The sequence below is a fragment of the Mesitornis unicolor genome, unplaced genomic scaffold (genome assembly GCF_000695765.1).
Source record: "Mesitornis unicolor isolate BGI_N332 unplaced genomic scaffold, ASM69576v1 scaffold2165, whole genome shotgun sequence".
Lineage (NCBI taxonomy): Eukaryota > Metazoa > Chordata > Aves > Mesitornithiformes > Mesitornithidae > Mesitornis > Mesitornis unicolor.
The window spans coordinates 143,859-167,536 of NW_010184745.1; the positions used below are offsets into that span (position 1 = coordinate 143,859).

Sequence of the window (23,678 nt, forward strand, 5' to 3'; positions counted from 1 at the left end):
TATAAGCCAACTTTCTTAAAGTTCCTTTCACACTGAAAAAAAATCCCAAAATGCTTACTAGATCTTACTGCCAACAGCATAGTCCTGTTCTATACAGGACAAAACCTAAACACAGTCCGTAGTTCCAAGGACTGACAACCTAAACACACCCCAGAGAAAGCCACAGAGGAAATAACGGAGGGACAGTAAAGTTGTTTTACTTGTTGCGCTGTTAATTCACATCTTACAGGCTACGCGGTAGCGTGAATCTCTACGAAGGTCATGAGTTTTTTCCACTGAGGTTACTGCCAGCCAGTTTAGCTTTTTTTATGCCTTTGGGACAGAAAAGGGGAAAAAAGCAACTACCTACCAGTGGCTTTACTGGTGACAGTAGTGGAAGAGAAGAACCTTTCTACTCACATTTTACTCCTCATCCTCACTCTTCATTTCTTTCTTTATCTTCTTAAGATAATGATTACTCCAGCAAACAAGCGGATTAAAATCGGATAACTGCAGCTATTATCACCCACGGCTCCCTCTCTGACAGATGTCACTGCAGTTTTCAGCTCAATGTGTGAATGTAAGACCATGTCAGACCTTGGTTACTGTAAGACGTGCAGCTGAAAACTGTATTTCAGGAGCCAGTTTGCAAAGGAAGGGTCCTGGCATTCTTTGGAAGGGCGCAAGCAGCTTCCTCTTCCATCCAGACATCTTTAAACTACAGTCACGCCTGTCTGAGCTCTGAAACCATCAGCCATCCCGACAGAGAGTGATACTTCTAACGGGTTTTTTTTTCCCCACAGTAGATAGCATGCAGTGGGCATAAATGTTTTCAAAACTTTCCTTAACTTTTTTTGTTTTTTTCCTCCTAAGCTCCTGGGCTTGACATTTTTCCTCATCTTATTCAGACAGCACTCTTTACAGTCCCTACAACTGCCTGAGAAGTGTGTGCTGCACACAGAACAGAAATCAAAAGCATATTCTTTAGTCCACTTTTTATGTAATCCCAAATCAAGCTTCCAGTCTCAATTTGTAAAATGTGATTAAAGTGTAAATTACAAAAGATAACACTACTCCCAAGAACAGAAAAATATTAAAATAAGTTTCCAAAGCTAAGAAAGAAATAACAATCACTGGCAAGAAGTAGCCTAGGATAAGAATGAATTGCATGTTGTTTAGAGAAACAAATAAATGCAACAGAATTAATCCACAGATGTAAAAGAGAGAGTGTGATGCTGATACAAAACAGAAGAGATGCACGAGAGAGCATGAAACAATAAGCATGTGCATCAAATCATCAGCTGCTTTCTGCACAGATGGAAAAAAAACAGAAGAAATGCTACAAGATATTTTGAAGAGGGTTTCAAGCTGGACATGAATTAAAGACAAATGAACCCAATCTGTGCCTCTCTCTTGCTTGCATGTACATGCGCACTCACAACCTACTTTCACTCAGTCAGTCTCCCATCCTGGATTTCTGACCCTTGCAATTCCTCTGACAATTTAGGGCTGAAGTTTAAATTGAGTCTGGAAGGCCAGGGTGTGGTGGAACAACATCAGCATAAAAAATAGATGAGGGTTTTTTTTCTGCATTTGCATTCCTGACAGATTCCTTGAAACTCCTATGGTCTGAAACACTGAGGACTCGGGAGAGAAAGATGTAGAAACAGTCAGGCACAGCAAATAGAATTAGGAAAGATTTTGAAAATAGACTTGCAAGCCAGGACATGCAATAGCCAAATTCACTTTAAGTCTCAACAATGCAAGTTCAAAGGTTTGAATTACTCAAGACTATCCTGTGTTTAGCCAACACTGCTAATCTGGCACATCTCTTCCTTGTCTGGCCAAGGTTTCTTCTCTTTCCTTCCCTTCCAAGCACACCCAGCACAGATAAATGCAATGTTTCAGACACTCATAAACAGTGCGAACGTGAGCGAAACATCAGCACAGCTTTGAAAGGCAGGCCATATATCTACAGTCATGATGGGTTTAAGTATTGTTTTGTTGTTCTTCCTGCTGTTTGCCAGCAATAAATGGCAATTGTACTTTCCGACCATGTTCAGCTGGGCTGTATGCCATTTTTTGCTGTTTCTGATGGCAGAGTTCTCAAAGCCATATATTAAACTATCTGGCCCGTGCAATAACTCACTAGGACTGCACTCTTGTTTCCAAGGAGGCCTTATAGGAGGAGGGGAAATATGTTTTTTTAGAAAGGCGGCAGTCTTCTGCATTAGTAATATTAAACTTTCCCATGGAATTTCAATAGCATTAGAAAAATAGTTTTGATAAAAAAGCAGCAGGCTTTGCAGATGTTTTTTTTAGAGTTTCAACAGAGAAAAATGTGCAAGCTTTACACCCACTCCTCGATGTTGTAAGCTCCCTTACAGTCTGTCTTGTGACCATTCTTAAAACACTAATGCTACAGAGTTAATCTCATAATGATAAGGCGTCCACAAACAAATTACTGCAGTAATGTAGTTAGCTCAATTAACTTTTGAATCTGTTCACTGCAGAAATAAAGGTCACTTCTATTAAAATATCTCCCTCCTACTCCCTTATCACCCTTTGCAACTTATGGGAGTTAATATTAGAAATCTTGTCTATGCTATGTCAGGAAGAAGACAGGACAATGAAGCCAGAAAAATACCTTATTTACTAACATAACACAGACATGGCCCAAAGAGAACATCTGCCTTCTTTCATGAACACATCTAATTATGGCAAATTGTTAACACCTTGAAGAGGAGTTTCATAGAAGGATAAACTTTAACATATGCCATCCTCACACGTAAAACATCTCATACTTCATACTTTTCAAAACATATGCCCTTTTTCCTCCAACAGTTTATCAAAGACCTTATTTTGAAAAGGACTTCAACCTGTTTTCCATTCTTGTGGATGCATTTTTTAGTGCTTGCAATTATTTGCCTGTCCAAATAATTCCATAGAAACATCAAACTATGTAATCTGGGAATGTAGTCAGGAGGTGAGACAGCAAGGCCTGCAAAACTGCAAATGCAATTATTTCTCCATTTGGAACTGCAAGCCACTATGATTTAGGTCTTTTGCAAAATCATGCCTTTAGTTTATTTGGGCACCAAAAGCTGCCTGTCCACCTTGCAGCTCCTGCTACTCTTCCCCTTGAGATCCCACATTAAAGTCACAGTGAATAATTTGATGCTATTATTACCGTGACAACAGCCTGATGTCATGCATATACAGAATTATGATTGACATTCATGCAGCATCCAACAAAAGGAGGAATGAGGGGAAGAGGGAGAAAACCAGACACAGCTTCAATACTAATGGGGAAAACAGAGTATCACTGGCGCTGTAAATATTGCTTTATTCATAAATCTGCCTTCTCCCATGTTTTACTATGTCAGCATTCCTGTGAAGGGCTCCCATCAGAGCCCAAAACACACACTTGGAGCAGAGGGGGCTTCCTCACAGGTGCCCAGACTTGGCAAGAGCACAGTGGGTGCCTTTCTCCCATCAGCACTCTTCTCGGGGAGAGGACTCCGCACTAAAGCTAAAAAGACTTTTGCCACAGAGGTTACGCTTAAGAATGCACCTTTTAAATGTCACAGATATGGCCTAAAATAGCATAAGATGCTAGACTGAGTGTTTTTTCCCTCTGAGGATAGTTTTCAGGTGTTCAGCTGGGCTGTAAATCTTTTCTTTGCCTTTTTTTTGCCAGTGTTTACAAGTGCTCAGAGAAAGACACACGCAAACCAGTAGGAATAGGATAAAATAATATCTTAAATATTTCTTAAACTCAATCACTGCAGCAGTTCTCATAAGGGTCTACAGGCAACACCAAGATGAGGATGAAAACAGCCTTTTTATTCTAAATTTCATATGTACACGGAAAGCCATTTTACACAGTTTTATAAATTCTGTGTAAAAGAGCCATTGTCATCCAATGTCACTGTGCTTACACTAGTAACAACTTTTAAACACAGAGTACATTATTAACAACAAAAACCATTAACAAACAGGCATAAAAGACACAGATATGTGTGCTGATATTTCACATATATTCTAGAAACAAGTTGGCGCAAAAATAAAATGTGCCAGTAAAAAAAAAATAGGCATTTTTTTTTAAATCACGCAATACATGATTTTCTTTCTTGCTTTCTCTCTTTCCTTTTTGTACATAATATGCTGAGATCCATTTTCAAGCCTTTTCACATCAGGATTTGCAGGCACTTCAGCAACCCAGCTATATTTTTACAATACATGAAGTTCAGACCAACAAACATAAAAACAGCTGCTGCAAAAGAAATTCTCATATCCCATATGCACATTCAAATATTACTCACTGCTAGAGCAATCTTTTTTGCTTTAGTTATTTTTGGATACTGACATGTTTTCAGGATGATGTGTAACAGTTTGTCTCCACTTAACTCTCATTCATATACTTAAAGGTTTATTTTTAATATAGCATCATGGTGCAACAATACACTATATGGAAGTACAAGACAATTGTCCACAAAGCTTCACAAACTGTAAAAAGAAGAGATTGTTTTCTTTTCAGTTTTTTGATCCAAATAAAAACTTTGATTTCTTCTGCTCTTGCTTGTAAGTTATCTCCAAAATTTGCCCAGACAACCATGTATCAGACAACCATGGGATGATACCCTCTCTAGTTCTCTTCCTAGACACAAGTGTCATATGACCAGATTTATTTAGAAACAAAGCTAATTAGAACTCAATTGTATGTTTGTTCATAATTTACCATCTTTAATAAAATACTAAAATACACTTAACAAGGACTTGGCTGTGACTGTGTAAATAGTCTCTCTCCAGTTATTTAATTTGTAATGGACTGTGTATTAAGATTATAAGGCAATTGTAACAGGATTCTCAGGATAACTGAAGGCTTAATATTGTTTTCCTCATGAGTCAGGATAAAGGCTTTCTTAATAAGCTCAGAGTGGGGAGAGAGAGAAAAAGAGTGCATATGTGCATAATAGGAGAAGGATAGTTTTTCAGCATATAGACATTTAAATATTGATCAACAAAGACTGGTAATGACTCCACCATAAAACATCTTAGAAATGTGACTGTGATCCAGAGCAGAGCTAAGCCTTATCCACTCAAGAGTGATATGTAACCCTCCTCCTGACCCGAGAGAAATAAAAAAGGACATGTCAATGCTTCCTTCAACCTCAAATTCATTAATTTTATGCCACAAAGCTGCATGTTGGTGTAAGAAGTCACTGCAAAGTAAAACACATTACAACAAATCCTAGTAATAAGCCATTGACAGCTACTGGACTGGGCTACGGGACCTGGTACGCAGGGGTGGCGTTGCTCCCTTCCGCTATGATTGTCAAATAGTGGAACATCCTTCCATGAATTCAACACTTGAGACAGAACGGCAAAGACATAAGGCCCACCAAAGCTTTGCCCGTATTTTTAAAGGCACTGAAACAGACAACGGATATATCCTTAGTACCATCGGTTTAAAAAGTTTTCAAAATAGAAGTCTTTATATGAAAAGTTCCTTATTGCATGGTAAGTTGATCTTCATTTTCTTCACCTCAAGAATAAAATGGTCTTCCCTTTTCTGGTGTTTGCAATCTGTTCAGCCTCGCTACCTGAGATGGGGAAGGCGGTACATCTTGCCTGAAAGGACCTTTAGGAGGGGTATAATTAGGGTCCTGAATTTTCTTATATGAGTCATAGTTGCTAGGCCCCTCAGAAGAAGTTTTTTTTTTCAGTTGTTGTTCTTTCCGCCTCTGCTCTTGACGGAGCAGTTCTTGCGTTTCTAGCATTACCCTGGCATTGAAGCCATGTCCCCCCATGTAGCCATTCCTTGATCCCTGGTAGCTGGAATATCTGGGATTTTCCTTCGCAGTCTGGAACCCTTCGCCAGGGGCATAGCTCTGCTCCCAGGAGTCTTGAGATACAGAACTGGTGTTTTTTCTGCTTTGCCTGGAAAGAAAAATGGAAGATGTTTTAATGACAAATATTCTGGTTTTCCTTCTACAGTTATTGACAACAGTCCCTGGAAAGAAGGGTGCTTCTGTAATGCCATCAGGTTTCCTTTTCTTCAGAAGTCATGTCCTCTACTCCTTTACAGGAGAGGCATCCTGTCTCTTTTGCTGGGACAACATTCCTATAGAGTTGAACTGTATTTCTAGGCCTCTCCAGGATGAATATGCCATGAAAATCTATGTTCTTATGAAAAAAAGTGCTACAGTTCAGTTGCAGACTAAGAAAGAACATACACATGCTTCCTAAGAAACCAGGTAAGAGCCAGTACTTGTAAAGTCACTCATTAAGCATTTGAATCTAGACTCACATTTGATTAAAAATGCAACAGGCAGATCTTTAAAAAACTTGGTCTGCAGAAGTCAGAAGATAAAACTCATTACTGATAGGGAGTTGCACAGATGAGAGTTTCTTCCTCTCATTTCCAGAACTAAGGAATTTCATACTATCAGGATGGTTTCCCAGTTTGCTATAGTTTTCATAAAAGAAAAGGCAGAGATAACCTTTCTTGCTCATTTTTTTGACTCCGTGGGGTAGATAAATAAATCACATACGTATAGGAATTACAAATTCTTATCTCTTTTCACAATAAATCATCATGTTATTTTGAAGACAGATTATGCTTTTGAAATAGATTTAATTTACTATCAAGCTGCTAGAGGCTTTTATAAATTTAAAATAGTATTGGTGATGATAAAGTAAAACAATTTTTTGCTACAGCAAAAGAGATACCCACTTTGAGATTAAAATTAGTGTATGAGAAACAGTAAAACAAAATATACTGCGACATTAATCAATAAGAAAATAATTTAGTTGTTTATATGGCTTGGTTTTTCCTGTCAACACACATGACTCTATGCGACTTATACCAATGAATATGCAGTGGAGACACATGAGACCTTGAGAATCTTTCTACCATTAGTAAATGTAACAAGTCACTTAATGATTTTGCAATCTTCCTTCCACAAATGAGACTAGAAAATGACCATATCCACCTTGTTTCACAATAGATTTTGAGACCTCTGTATGAAAATTGTTATTCAGGATGAATGTAAATTATTACAGCATAAATTACAACATAATGTAAATTCTTATGCAGATTTTTAAAGCTGTTCTTGGTATTCACATATCCAGCTTTGCCAAAGAAACAATGTTTCTGAGCCATGTTTTATCACTCCCTGGAACAAGAGCAAATTGAACAAACCTCTCTGTAGGCTACGAAACTGTCAGGTTTCTGATGTAGAGTAAGATAAATTTTAAGTACTGGAAAATTAACTTGGAGTTGAACATTGTTTTTACAGTTTCACGTGGGACAAGAGGATGACTAGTTGAACTGGTTTAACTTATTATTTTCTGGTACTTTTTCAAAATTAGTTGGCCCACTTTCATTGTCTTTCTGGGAAGATCCTTTAAAATTGACTCAAGAGTTTATTTGCCTTCAGTACTCAAGATTTAAATGTACAAAGGGGAAAAAAAGGATGCCCCTAGAGACTACAGGAGATGAAAAGCCACAAAGCCCAAGAATGAAGCCAGTGCACAATCTTTAATCATTACAAAGCCATAGTTGCAACATTAAGCTTGGAACCTAAGTCTCAGATCAAGAGTAAGATTTCTCTAAAGATCAGTCAGAGTTACAGTTTGTAAAGCTGGAGAACTGGCTGTCTCAGCTTGTTATAGGAGTATCGTGGTATTTACAGGACTCAATTTTAGCCCAAGGTCGTGAAATTCTGTCTGCTTTCAGCACAGCTCAAATACCCAGAGTGCTCAGAGTAAGTAACTAAATTATCATTACTCAGTAATTACTCAGTAACATGCATTGCTAGCTTGCTAGTAATTTTTCATGTTAAAAACCACATTGAGTGAAGTTCTCAGTCACTCTTTTCAAAACAAGCATTTCTATGGCTCAAAATATTATTTTCCAAATTTCTTACAGATTAAATTTCTCCTTATGGGTATTAATTTCTGGCACTGGAACTGCGTTACAGCTGACTTCCAACTTTTAAATGCTACCAGTGACTGAGCAGAGCAGGGGAAATGAGTTTTAAGAATCATAGTTTTAAAACTAAAAATAAACCCCCAACTTAAAGGCAATACTTGCATCCATGCTCCTCCACTCAATCTGTGCATTGCTGGGGCTAGCAAAATTTAAAGAGAATGTCTCAAGAAAACCATGCTTTAAAACATGCTTAAAATATGGCTTTAACAGGTGTGGTCACTTCAAAGAGAAAGTAGACATGAGAAGCAAAGGCAATATAAAGATTTTCAAAAATACAACTATCAATTTATGAAATCACAGTAACATTTTCCTTTCCCACCTTCTAAACTTAACAGAAAAAATATACACTGGAAGGTGTTACAACATGTGAAAATCTGAGAGATCTGTTTTATTTTCAAAGATGCTAGTAGGATAAGAGGTCATGATTAGATAACTTTGATTATGAATCTTCTATTTGTTACAAAAAAAGAGTTATGGTAAAACATGTTTTGTCACAAAAACATATTTCCCACACCATTTCCCCATGGGGGACAAAAAGCAAAACAACCTCATTGGAAGAAACAACTAGAATCAAGGGAAATTGACACCAGTCTCTGGTGGAAAGGATTCTCCATTAAACCATTGCCACTGATATTTGAAAATGCAAAGATATATTAAGATATATAATGCTTAACTATGACAGCTATCTAATTTACAGTATGAGTTTGGTAAACTTCTAATAATTCTAAAATATAAATATTAAGTAAAAGACATTTTGTACAAACTAATTTTTAAAAAGCCAAGATATTTTAATATACAAGTTTGTTTAGACAAAAACTGTATTAATTTTCAGTATTCCATTGCTAATGACCCAGTAACTCAGAAGAAATATATATACTGGAAACCTGGAGGCCCCTGATTTTTTCACAGAATCACAGAACATTAGGGATTGGAAGGGACCTCAAAAGATCATCTAGTCGAATCCCCCTGCCGGAGCAGGAACACCTAGATGAGGTTGCACAGGAAGGCGTCCAGGCGGGTTTTGAATGTCTCCAGAGAAGGAGACTCCACAACCTCTCTGGGCAGCCTGGTCCAGTGCTCTGTTACCCTCACTGAGAAGAAGTTTCTTCTCAAATTTAAGTGGAACCTCCTGTGTTCCAGTTTGTGTCCGTTACCCCTTGTCTTATCATTGTTTGTCACCGAGAAGAGCCTGGCTCCATCCTCGTGACACTCACCCCTTACATATTTATAAACATGAATGAGGTCTCCCCTCAGTCTCCTCTTCTGCAAACTAAAGAGACCCAGCTCTCTCAGCCTTTCCGCATTAGGGAGATGCTCCACTCCCTTGATCATCTTTGTAGCCCTACGCTGGACTCTCTCCAGCAGTTCCCTGTTTTTGATAGTTTCTCAGTTTCATATTCTTTCATTTGAGGTCCTGAAATTTTTGTTTGCTCTTGTTTTTTTCACTGCATAATCATCCCAAAGATAGAATTTCTATCCAGTAAGGAATTAGGCAGAAAAACAAAAAATAGTCCAACATGTCAAAAGGGGACAACCCATGTCATGCTCAGGAGACTTTTGTAATTGCAGAAAATTAAACTGGATGGTGTCCCACAAAGAACAGCTTTGTTTCAATGTCTCAATTCTGTTGGGTGCTGAGCATCATCAGATCCCACTGAAATCAGCTCTGAAGCAATTATCCTAAAATAAACAGCTACCACATGCTCTCACTTAAGAAATTTTATGCCTCTTCCACACTGAATACATCCCACCTTATATCAATGCTAAACAAAAGTGTCTGCACTAAGTACAACATTTTCCTTCTAAAAATGAAATTAGCTGCAGGCTCAGGTAGAGTGAATAGCTTCAGACAGTTCCCATACCTGGGCAACGAGCTGTACTGCCGCTGAGCTTGCTGGAAACTCTCTCTTTCTTCTTGCCGCTGCCGCTGCATTTGAACCTCCACTGATACCGAGTGTCTGCCACTCTGTGAGTACGACTTGGTGCTCGGCTACAAAATCAAAATGACAACATCTTAAACAAAGCTGAAAAATACCCACAGAAGAGCTACCATTTAAATTGTTATTGTACATGTACAGTTACATTTCTTTCAACATGCAGTTCAGGCAGCTCTTTCATAGTAATTAGGTTAAATTCTGACCCATAACAGTGTCCTCTCCTACAGATTCTATTTCTGACCTACTATTTCTGAGAAGTATAAGAAAAATATTGTCCAGAGTGGGTTGTGCTTTTATAGTAATGCTGACATTTAAATTACATTTGTGGAACAGATCTTCAGACACTCTAAGTTAACCTAGCCATGGTAATGTGAAATTTTACACCCTGCTGAGGGAGGAGGGGGCACAGCAGCTCCTTTGAACCTCACCAGCACCAGCACCAGCTCAAGCGATGCTCTCCCTTAGTGGCGTCATCCTTTTCAGTTGTTGGTCCAGATGTGCACTGCTTGCGTTTTGGAGAGACAGGGAAACATTTTCTGGCTTGATAAGATCAAGTAGATAACTCTAGCAAGTCTCTTGTGGGCAATGGGGAATCCTGTATCTCTGAGGAGGATTTTAGATAACATCTTAATGAACTGACAATTTGAAACTTTGAGGCCAATACTAAGAGCATGTGAAAATGGATGGCCTTTCAGGGAATACAGAGCATTACCAGTCAACATCTCTGGATTACGAAAAGGTTTACTTTTGTAGAGATACCACTTTTCATTTTACATTACTACTTTCTACACATTTTGTGACTTCAAGTTGCAAAATAGGGTGCCACAAAAGTCAAATGATATTACAGGCCCTTCTTATAGTTTTAATAATAACATTTCACCTAAGAAAGAAACAGAACATTATTTTACCTCCTCAAAATTACCAGTTCTATTCAAAACACGTAAGTCTAATCACTGGGAGGTTAAGGAGCATAGCCACTTGGCTGAGCCTAGGACTGAAACAGCTTATCTCAGATTTGCTTTTGTTAAAGCACTTTCAGCCTTTTTATCTGTGCCTTCCTTCTAAATGAACATCTCTTTTGTTTCTCACCATTATAATTTCTGCAGCAGAAGATATTATAATGGTTGACAAATATCTGAAAGATAAAAGGCTTTTCAAAGCTTCTAACACCAAAGACAAGTTTTAGAAACTAGAAAGTTGTAATTTGTGACATAAACTTCTCCTTTGTCTTACTGTGTAGTCAAGTACCTGCAGTAGCCAGAAACACAACAAATCTGAAACAGGTGTACAACTTTTAGAAACTTCATTTTCAAAAACAATGCACTTCAGACAGAGCATCAGTCTGGGCTCATAATTTAACAAATAGATACAATTTGGTGAACAACCGCCTTTCCCATTATGAAAAGATTATTATGCAAAGGAATCAGAATGTGAAAGCATAGACTACGAGTAGCGGAGACCCTGTTTAAGAGAAGCCTTAATGCAACATTGATGTCTACTTCAGAATAGATTTGCTCTGTAATAACCTAAGTAAAACACTATTTCTAATGAAAAATGCTTTAGGAATATGTATGATGTATGATGAAGCAACAAGTTGAGAAAACAGAATCATGTGTCAGCCTTGTGGGAAATTTTCTTAGAGATTAATAAGCTGTACTTATGTATGTCCAAACCAGCAAGCCCCATGGAGATTTCCTACTATATTAAGTAAGGGCAACACATACAGAAGAGTGTTTCAGTTATTGCATATGTCAACATTTCTAACTTGACTTTATTGAGAGTCTTCTGACATTTGGTGTCTTATGGAAGGGCTCAGCTCATGGAAAAGAGTGATAACATGGAAATCACAAGATTTATTTGTGAATTCTCTCCCGTGTGGCTATAAGCAGCTCACAGAGAACCAGAGGGGAACTTAGAAGTTCCCATCTCAACTTCTCCATAAGGAATAAAACCACTTAAACTAAGATTTTAGAGCAAATCTCCTCATTTCATGAGTTGGAAAGCTAGCATATTGTTGGAAAGCTACAGTTATATCCTATGTGAGAAAGTAGTTATCATGGATAAGACACAAAATCAGAATTGCTTCTCTTTATTTGAAAACACAGTTTCACTTTTTTTCAGTTCACTGTAAATAGATTAAAGCATTTTGCAGCACAGGGAATGGTTAAATTATCAAAAAAGTGGAGCTAGAATTGAGCTGCTCTTCCATTTATGTTTATGCAAGACATTAAAATGCATCACCTAGAAAGCATGAATGCAAGTACACACACACACGTGCAGAGACCTGAAGTTACCACAAAAGTCACTAAAGAGACAGAGGCTTTGAAAGTCCTAATGGACTACGAATGGATAAGATAAAAATGTAACTTCAGAGATTTTTTTTTTTTAATGCAGACAGGAACCAATGGTTAAATAGAAGCTGGGGCTATCACACCTGTCTGCCTGCTGTAGTGCATGCCCAGAGTGGCTGGATTTGAGGAGTCGGGTATGAATCCTCAGAAGTTCACAAAGGATTTCATCTAATGGATGACATTTATAATTTGATGTATTTAAAGGCAAACATCTAAAATCCATTATCTGATTCTCTGAAGGTATGAGTATCTGTATGCCCTGTTACATTAAGTGCATCTGCAATACTTAACTAATCTGAAAAGGATACTTTATTTAGAGTTCCATCTGCATGTTGTTCACATCTACAATAAGCTATTCATATAATCAAATCTGATATCTGATTTCAAGCATCCAAAAATATGGCAATGAGACATAAAAATACTCCCTTTTTATGTAATCACATATTCCATAACATAACATATATACATACAGACAGGTACATTCAACCATCTTATTAATGAAAAGGCCTTTCTTTCAAATCTCTTTATTAAAAACCTCAGTGATACCATAGTGATATAGTATACCTTGGTATATGGTTATGAAGATATAAAGACTTAACATGCTCCTTTTTGGATCCTTGTTCAGAAAAATGCCAATTTTCCTACAGCAACTTATATTTTCAATATTTTTTTTATTAAAGTATCTAAACCAAAATATTTATATCATAAGTAACCTTAGTCTTCAAAAACTAATAGGTAATTTTGTCTCAACCTGCAAAGTATGCAAAAGTATACATATTTATATATATAAAACATATACACAAACACATCTATAGACATACATACCCCATTTATGTCAGCACAAAAGGGAGGTAATTAAAAGAAAGTTGCACTCTTTGCATGTCTTTCAACAGCAACAAAAAGCCACGTAAAAGGAACGCATATAACTAATTTTAACGCTGATATCAACACAAGGCTAAGTACAATTGTAACAACGTGAAATCATGCAACAAACCTGGCAACAGCATAGTCCTCACAGTACAGATTGATAAGGACTCTGGCCTTGTTTGCAATGAGATGTATGACAAGCACTGACCTTTTAAATCAGGATGTGGTCAAGGCCACAATAACAACCAAGGCTGCATTATACAAAAAATGTATGTTCATGTCTTCCACAATACATTTAAGTGGCAATGATAGTTATGGCATTCAGCATTGTTAAACAATATGCAGCACATAAAATTGTGCTTCAAGATACATTAAATTGCACAGATCTCTTCTCAAAGAGGCATTAATTTAGCACCAGGGCTGCTAAGTTAAAAGTTTCTACAGGTTACTCACTTCATGCAAACAACATTTTTTTCATTTCACAGTGGGTGTACCCCCATGGCTGATGTTGCATTGATCACGATCAGCAGTAAAGGGCAGCATCTTTTAGGATTAAAGGTCCCTCCTCTCTTTCCTACTGGTTGCCCAAGCAGTTTCCTTGCCTGCAGAGTGGCATTTCTGCCCATGGAGGGCAGCTCTGCATGGTGGCAGCATGGATACTACAGGACTGGCACAGATCAAAGTTGCCACAGAATTACAGAGAGGAGATCATGGGGGTGATTCAGGGAACTGGATTTTCAGGGAGATCCAACCAGTTGAGGTGACACAAGATCCACCAGCTGAGGTGACACGAGACCCACCAGTTGAGGTGACACACCTATCTCACAGCCTACCGTCATTCAGAGAAGCTAGGAGAAATGCTTACGCAAACTCAGAACTTCTTTGTGCTGATAAAGAAATGGTTAATAGGGAGATTACTAAAGGAACAAGTCACTTAGTATTTTCCCAGGTATAAAAAAAGACCATTACTTAATATTAAAATACATGTGCTAATTTTTGTCCAGATTAAGTTCTGTGTTTAACTAAGAAGTTTCACAGAATCACAGAATGTTAGGAGTTGGAAGGGACCTCGAAAGATCATCCAGTCCAACCCCCCTGCCAGAGCAGGATCACCTAGACCAGGTCACACAGGAACACGTCCAGGCGGGTTTTGAATGTCTCCAGAGAAGGAAACTCCACAACCTCTCTGGGCAGCCTGGTCCAGTGCTCTGTCACCGATACAGTAAAAAAGTTTTTCCTCATATTCAGATTGAACCTCCTATGCTCCAGCTTGCTCCCATTGCCCCTTGTCCTGTCATTGGCTATCACTGAGAAGAGCCTGGCTCCTTCCTCCTGACACTCGCCCTTTATAAATTTATAAACATTAATGAGGTCACCCCTCAGTCTCCTCTTCTCCAAGCTAAAGAGACCCAGCTCCCTCAGCCACTCCTCATAAGGGAGATGCTCCACCCCCTCCATCATCTTTGTGGCTCTGTGCCACAAAGAGTCCACTCTTTCAAGTAATTACCTGTCCTTCTTGAACTGAGGGGCCCAGAACTGAACACAATATTCCAAATGCGGTCTCAGCAGGGCAGAGTAGAGGGGAAGGAGAACCTCTCTCAACCTGCTAACCACACCCCTTCTCATACACCCCAGGATGCCATTGGCCTTCTTGGCCACAAGGGCACAGTGCTGGCTCATGGTCATCCTGCTGTCCACCAACACCCCCAGGTTCTTTTCTGCCTGGCAGCTTTCCAGCCATTTGCCCCCAAGCTTGTAGCGTTACATGGGGTTATTGCGACCGAAGTGCAGGACCCGGCACTTGGCCTTTTTGAAGCTCATACAGTTGGCCTCAGCCCATTGATTCAGCCTATCCAGGTCCCTTTGCAAAGCCTTCCTACCCTCAGGCAGATCAACACTCCCTCCCAACTTAGTGTCATCTGCAAACTTGCTGAGGGAGCACTCAATCCCCTCATCCACATCATTGATAAAGATGTTAAACAGGACTGGCCCCAAAACAGAGCCCTGAGGAACACCGCTTGTGACTGGTCGCCAACTGGATATAGCTCCATTCACCACAACACTCTGTGCTCGGCCATCCAGCCAGTTTTTGATCCAGCAAAGCGTATGCTCATCCAAGCCATGCCCAGCCAGGTTCTCCAGAAGGATGCTGTGGGAGATGGTGTCAAAGGTTTCAGCTTCACCTACGAAGATGGCAGACATGAGGTCTCCAAAAAGTCCATGGCTTTTATAGTTCAGCACTAATTATAAACAGATAAGATTAAAGGACCTTGCCTTCTTTATGTGTAAATGTACTTGGCACAGATGACAGACAATCCAGTAACTGTGTATATCAAAATTCAGAATGATAAAAAACATTCAATGGTTCTGGGAGATGCCCTTGAAAACTATTTTTACTTCCATCTTTTTGTTTATGTTGCTATGGTGAACAGAACATACAGCAATATTTCTTTTAAAAATTGGCAACCGGTGTGTGTATTAATTCAAACACCATATAAGAAGAAAAAAACATCCCTTTGTGCATCTTTCTTACGTATATATGTAAGAAGCTGAATGGTGTGGTATGAGATTAAGATTTCCATACTGTATATACCAGCAGCAGAAAGAAAATCTTCTGTATGGTAGAAACAAATTACTTAGCTCTGAAATTCTGCCTGGGGTATTAACATGCTCTGCATGCCTGCAAGCTATAAGTAAATTTGTTTACAAACTAAAATTATTTCAGTTCTTTTAAAAATCTTTTATCTTCATTTTCTGTATCACATAAATTAGTAGATTGAAACTAGTGGGGGAAAAAAGTTAACAACATAACAGTTTCATGAAATCCTTCCCAGGTTTGACATAGAATGGATACTAATTACACAACTGAAGAGGAACTACCTGTGGAGAGGCTGCCCTGCATAACTTCGGTTTCCTCTCTGAAACAGATAGGGGTAGGAGAAACAGCAATTTAGCTCCTAAGATACTATTTGTTTACTGCAATGCTCCACTAGATACTGCCTAATATCTTAAATAAAATATCCTGAAAGACACTCTTCAAATGGATTCATAATAGGAAGAACTAATATACTATTATGCTTTCTCATTAATGTGTTGAGTAATTCTGCATAATTTACAGCCTGATATAAACTTTACAATGTTTGTTTTGAGTATAATATGTTATTCATTTTTCCAGGTAAAATTAAAGTTGAAGTTACAGCAATAAAAAGACAACTTTTGTTTTTCTAAAAGATTTTTAAATTATTTAGAATTCACTACACTTTGAATAGGTCAAGGACCTGAACACAGGGATAAGAAATGAGTTCCATAAACAGATAAAAAAGAACTTTTTTCTTTAAATCTCTCTTAGAGACAAGATCTTTACACCAACAAACAGCAGAATAAACAAGCATAGTCCCTAAATATTCTGAGCATTTATCTACCACGTCATGCCTAAGTATTTTATTAGGACCTCTGGAGTCTTTCTTCTATGAAAATCATGCAGTTATTTACCTTTCAGAAATTTGTGCATGTAATTAAAGCTTTACGCATAGAAGTTAGGTAGTATACTTATTTTGACCCAATAGGCTGTTATCTTTAGGAAAAAATATCTTTTTATTTAACTTCTAAATATTGAAAGTGCCAATTTTATCCCCCCATCCTGAGAAGACGGCAGAAGAACGCATTTCTGAATGGCATTTGCCACTTTCCCTTTTTAGCACTGATATTTTAATCAAAGATGAAGAAATAAACCACCAACTTTTGTACCTCCTGCATCTTTGTGGGTTTTTTTGATCATTGCTGTTCTTCTAGAAGCAGAGCTGACAAGCAGTTGTAGTATTTTCAATGGATTTAATATGTTCCTTTTTTTTTAAAATTGGATTGTTCACTCCCATGACATTTAGGGCTATAATGCTGTAATTTTGTTATTGATGGTGGAGATCTGTTAATTAAGATGTGACTAGGCAAAAATGCAAGCTATGGAATAAATTACAACCAAAATCTCGCAACCTCAGGACTGGTGCAAGCAAGGATAAACCTCAGCAGACCAAATACTACCCGGAAAAGAACTGAAACTAGAGTCTCAACTTTGGTACTGAACAGAAAAATCAGCCTCAAAGAATCCTGCACTGGTATAAAAATGTCATTGCAAGAGAAAGGGCCTTAAATATTAGCAGAGATACTGTGATTCCATGCAATTCTACACGCCTAGATACACATTTCTGCAAGCTCTGACTGGAATTAACACCAGCAGGCTTAAAATGGATTCAACATACTTTATGTTATTTTTTTCCCCTGTGTAACACAGGCATACAGTATTGCCCTTGAAACCCTCTTGTACCTTGTTTTATGAAACACAAAAAATAAAAAAGCCATGTAAGAGAAAAAAAAAAGAGAAGTCTGAGAAAGTTATCTTAAAATAAACACATGTGAAAACCTTTTCCACAAGACTTTGACTCACTTGCAGAACTAGTGGGTTTTAGAGATGCTGCGAGAGTTAGTCAGTTATTAAACCTTAGCAGCGTGTCATTCAAATGGCCTTGAGCAGAAATGTTTCGCTGCTTAATAGACGGTGTCATCTCATTCCAGTGCAATCACTTTTTGTGTCTGTTAAGCTGCCTGATGCTGTACGAACACTCGTAGGCAGTCAAGTATTTTGTTTACTGGCAGGGCAAACACAGCCAGGCAAAAAGTCCAGCTCTGTCTTATTGTTTATCTACATAGAAATAACCTTCACCTGATGGCCACAGCCAGAAAGGGATGGGGTCAGGCATTGGTCTCTGTGCCACAGCTGTTGCTCAGAGCCAGCGTGATGTAGTGCTCCTCGGGACGAAGAGCTGGCTCCAACCTCTGGAAGAGACTGAGGTATTTGTCACAGGTAACCGGCCTTCTGTGTCACAGGCCATTAATAGTCTGAGATGGATTAGAGTTGGTGACATTCACAGGATCATTTTGATAAAGTATTAGTGGGTTTCTGAGCTATTGAGCTCCTCTGAATATCCTCAGAGCTGCCAGATTTCCATCAGTATCCATTACTTACACTGCAAACTTTGTGTTCATTTATGCTTCCTTAAAGTAACCAATAATCCCACATCACATCAGCACTTTGTTCCCTATCCCCAACCCTCCCATCATTTTGTTAATGAGAAATGCAAACTACTTATCACCTCATAGCATGCACTTCTCCACGGATTTTTTTTTCTCTCTTTCTATGCAAACCAGGTCAGAGTTGGCTGCTGTCATGAGGCTCAGGGGCTTCTCTGGATGTAAAGTATTTTGTTTATGTAGGCTGCACAACCCATCTCCCTCAGGTGGAAACAGACTTTTCAGCAATGGTCCACGTACAGGTGCACTTTTCACTGCTGTGGTTTGTAGCCAACAGCTCACAGATGGAGCAGATTCAAAGGAAGTTGATGAGTGTATCTAAGTATTTTCCTGCATAAGTAGCATAAACCACTTTTGCATTTTTTTTTGTGTCACTGGTATTTAATAATAATCTGCATCTGTTTTGAGAGGGCATCTTAACTAAGTCTATCATTTTAGACTAATATGCTAAAGTAATACACACTCCTTAAGAGAGAGGCTTATGGTTCCTTAGCACTGAATTGACTGTGAACTGCTGAAATGGATGAGATCACTGCTTTATCCTTTCCAGGCATTGTGATCTTGATAGGCTGGAGTACACGATGGAAAAAAAAAATAATTATAATTCCAAAGCACTCTGGGCCAATTCTTTTTAAAGTATGTATCTAAAATAAAACATTTGGTCACCTATGTATTTAACAACAGAACAGCTCCTACAAAAGCAACAATAAGCTTCAGAATGAATATTAATACATTAAGCTGAATTAGTCACCTTGAGCTCATTTGCATGATCTGTAGAAGGCAAGTAAACAGAGAGATCCCATTTGTTTGAACAAGAGAAAAAGGAAAGGTCAATGTTCTGACCCACAATTTAGGAAATTATTCCATTCCTAAGGTAATCAGCCTGTCATCCAAATAATTCCCTCCTCGCTCATTACAAGAAACTATAATAAAAGCCAAGTTGCCTGTCTAAAGTTGCTATGGCATTTAGATATACAACAATTTGGCCCGTGACCTTCAGTAGTTAGGTTCCCAAGTCTTCAAGAGCACAAGTTTTTCTCATACAGAGTTTTCCCAAGAATGCTGCTCAAATCTCTCATTTGGAGACTAAACAGCAGTTAATACACGTAATGGAAAATACCTCCTACACCCAGCTCCCTGTCACCCAAAAACCGCTACACTGTAACTGTGATGAGCTATCACATTATCTTCACCACGTTAAATCAAAAACATCTGGTCATAAAAAAATGTTTATTTTATCTATTCAATTTCAGAGAAGGCCAGAGGTTTTCTGACATGGGAAAAGAGGAGCCTAGATCCTGATACAGTATGTTAAGCAGTGTTAGGTCATTTAGGGATACGTTTACCTTTGATCCTCTCCGTGCTGCATGTCAAAAATATCACAGGTTCAAATTGGTGAGTTTAAGGCAGACAACAACACAAAGACCGAACAAAAATAAAAAAATCTTCTATATCCACCACAACAGGCAACCAGAGATGACATATGCATCATGATGTCACCAAGGTTCTTCTCAGTGATGTCATACATACAGTTGCTGATCTTTGGCTATTTCCACCTTGGTCTCGTGCGCATCATAACGCTAAGGAACGATAACCCACCACCTACACCCGCCTCAGTGAAAACTGTGAGAAATCCTATTGCAGCCCCCACTTTTTTGAGAACACAAGCAAGTTGTTCACCATCATTACTGTGGCATTTTAAGCAAGAATACAATAAAATATTTGTCTCATATTTAAAAGATCCTAATTTAGGATACATAATTGATTAAAAAGCAACACTGATTCATTCAATTATGTTAAACAAGATAAGCACATGGATTTACATAATTGTATCACATTGCTAGATCATATTGAAAAGGATTTAAATGATCAATTAGGGCGTATATCTCAAGACAAATGTCTTGGCTAATATAAGTGGCAAAAGGGGTACTATTGTGAAGCATACTATTACGCATATCTCTCCTTTTTTACTATGACAATACATGGCTCTTCCTTTTAAGGAAAAGAACTATACACAGTGATATTTTACCAAAGAAAGTAGCATTTACAAGGTTACATGTAGTCTCTAAATTATTTATCATAAGTATGTGTTTTATTCTGATTTTCCTAGAAAATTTCAGAATAATTGATATTGCCTCTGAGGCAAAAAAAATCCAATTAGTAACTCACAGAGTTGAGGGTCTAAACACAGAGCAAATAATGCTGTATGCACATAGGACAGATGGCTGGAGAAGTTTAAAAATGAGATATACATCAATGAACCCCAAAAATGGGGATAGCCAAAAGGGCAGAAGTATAGAGGCAGAGGACGTCCTTGTTAGTTTGCCCTCAACCGGCCCGGGGACAGTGGGAGACAGCCAACCTTTCCAGATTTGACTGTACACTTACCCATGGCTGCTCAAAACTGTAAGTACGTCTCCTGTCTTCCACATCCTCATCTTGCTTTGCTTGCTGAAACTCTTGTCTCAGGCGCTGTATCCGGTCATGATTGTTAGGGGTTGATCGGTTGCTAAAAGAAGGAAGATGGAAATCATCAATATACTTGGGAACTGCCATCTGTGACTGTAATTTCTTATCACAGGCCTGCTACTACAGTGCAGGAGTACAGACTTAAATAAAATTTTCAAGCATTCAGTACAAAGATTTTTAGTTTTTCATAGATGATTAATACTGTTTGACTTATAAAGAAATTTCAGATGGTGTAAGGATGAGACAAATGAGACTATCTCTAAAAATCATCACATTTGCTGGCATCTTTTCAGTATATGTTACTCCTAGAATTGAAGAGGAACAGATGAGCCAGTGTCACACTTAACATAAAGGGAAATTAAGAGAACAGTCCTAATCATCTCTGCTACTGAATAAACATGAAAGGTGCTTTTTTTCCCAATCAATAAACTGTAGTACTGTCAGATCTTCATTACAATGTCCGAAGGTCCTACCTATATAAAATTTGATTATTTTCCCCAATCAACAAAAGCCTGTCATCCCTTAGTTCTGTTTTTAACAAGTCTTTTAAACTGATCAGTCTGAAAGCATTCAAAGGCTTGGAGGCCAGTAAAAAGCAATCCATTGGACAGTGCTGTATGCAGGAACGCATCCTCTGATGCCTTCAAGATGCTGGTGGGCTGGGGAGGGCTCAGCCCCCGAGGTAATGCTATGTAACATCACACCCAGAACCTTGAATTCTTCAAAACTGTCAATTTTTCCACAACGCCTGTCACAGGTAAACCAATTTCCATAGTACAGCTTTATCTGAAATCATAATGAAATATGCACAGAAATGGCTTATTTCAATGGGCAGAGGGAAAGTGGCTATTTATTAATCTCATTGCCATTTTTCCAGCTGTGTAGCTTCCACCTGACCCCTACTACTCTCACTGTATTTCAAGCATGTTAATGTGGGAATCACAGGAAGCCTGAAAAACAAATATGTTATATCAAGACTAACCAGAAACATTTAAATCTCTTATTATGGCCTTCTTAAGCCCTGCATTTCATTGTTTATTTCAAAAGAGCTGATGAGGAATGGTCAGCTATTACTTTGTTTCAAAAGAGAAATCTGCAGGGAGACACAGAAAGCAATTCCATAGATTCCTGTTCTTGGACACAGGGTGCAATAAAACACAGTGAATTTATATCCCATGTCTTCTCTCACATGAAAAGAGACAATTCTGGAGTCCATTTGTGGCTGGTTTTTTTTTGGGGGGGCTGCAGTGGATTCGAGGTTGAGAATGAGATGTTACCTCCCACTCTTTTCAGTGCCATTAAATGGAGCTTATCAGTGCTCGGCTGGCCAAAGAGAAAAATTAGCATGGTGCTAGCAATGGCTAATTTTTGAAGAGGCGTGTTGGTTTTTTTCCTTTATTTGAAACCAAAGGCAATGAAAAGGAAGGAATTTAGGGAAGTGTTTTCTTTCATTTTTTTTTACACATGTGAGCTTTAAGAAATGCGTTATTTGTAGGGTAGGTCAACTTCTATGTGCAAGTTGATTTTTTGAAAAGTACAATTAAAAGAAAGCTTTCTTTAGAACAGGTAGAAATGAAATGTGCCATTTTCAAAATTTCCACTTCATTGTAGGTGTGTTGCTATCTCTATTTCCTTAATTCAACTTAATTTTGTGAAAAACTTTATCTCCATTTGCAGTTTTATGTTATATAAATTCATTCCTTATTGTCAAATTCTGCCCAGCTTTGCCACACAACCACTTGTTTTTTCCCCATGCATTACTATACACCTCACACTTTAAATGCAATCATCATAGTCCTGCACAACACATTCAAAATACTTTAAAATGGTCTGTTGATTTTTAAAGCTGATATTGTTAATCAAACAAACAAGTAGCCCAATACATTCTAAACAGACAGTGTTTTCTGTAAGAGAAATTGCACTTAAATGTAACAAAATACTTTAAGTATTAGTATTTCAGGTATAAGAACATAAATTTGAAAGATAAATGCCATTGAACTTTGGTACAAAATTACTAGAAAAGTGCTGCATGCAGACACCTTGAAGTACTCAAGATGACTGGTGAATAATCAACCTTCCTTAATCAAGGTTGTTTCAAACTCTAAGGAATTGCAGTGCAAAAGTCACTGGAGCACTTATCCAATGGCAAAGAAAACCAGAAGAAAAACCCCAAAAGTTCTGCACTAAACCCTGTGCATATATATATATATAGACACACTCTACCAGCCCCAAAATGGACTACTGTAAGGGTTATTATGGATCTGAGGACATCTGCGCATTTTGTGATTGTTATTCTTTAAAACAATTACATGTATAGAGGAATAACAAACAAATGGATTGTGTCCATGCCATGAAGCAAAAATTAATGTCTCTCCCCAACAGCAAATGCATGAATTTGACACCCTTTATGCTGCAGAGATGAAACAACAAAGGACCAGGAGGATCCTGGGATTTCCGATTAACTTGTCTCCAGACCTAAGAAGAACTTATTCTAATGACAAAAAAAAAAAAGAAAAAAGAAGTCAAGTTGATTTAAGAAAAGTTATTCGAAGTTATTAAAAGGTTTGATAATGGCAGAGAATATAAATCTTTTAACAATATTTCTATTTTATCTGAAAAGCAAAGGACATGACCCAAATTTAGAAAATTGCAAAAGAAGTGAATTATAAAAAAGGACTATTTCACAGAAAAGAGCGAGCTAAATTAAAAGCAAAAAAAACCACTTCTGTATCAAGTCAAATTTCTTTGTGTTCAAAAAGTCTGCAAGAAACATAAAGTGAGGTCAAGTCAGCAGTTTTATAATAATAAAAAAATCAAACATTTTTATTTAGAAGATGAAAAGGGAAAAGACAGGCATCTAAGGAGGGGCTAAGATACTTTGAAGAAAATACTATTTGAGGAGTTAGGCTATATCTCAGGTTGGCTTCCTTTCATTTCCATTTCCCCCTCAACCTTGTTCTGATTCTCTAGGTTAAAATACAGCAGTATTTT

At 38.0% G+C, this 23,678-nt stretch overlaps 1 protein-coding gene across 1 annotated transcript in view; it reads right to left on the bottom strand.

Moving 5' to 3' along the window:
• Positions 1–4,830: 4,830 nt before the first annotated feature.
• The window catches only part of PARD3 (par-3 family cell polarity regulator), a 310,634-nt gene continuing 291,786 nt past the window's right edge, over positions 4,831–23,678 (bottom strand). The window contains exons 23-25 of the mRNA XM_010184574.1: positions 20,607–20,727; positions 9,841–9,968; positions 4,831–5,922 (exon numbers count right to left, since the gene is read on the bottom strand). Of these exons, the coding sequence (XP_010182876.1) occupies positions 5,529–5,922; positions 9,841–9,968; positions 20,607–20,727 (643 nt within the window). The 3' untranslated portion in view covers positions 4,831–5,528. The remainder of the gene's footprint in view (positions 5,923–9,840; positions 9,969–20,606; positions 20,728–23,678) is intronic.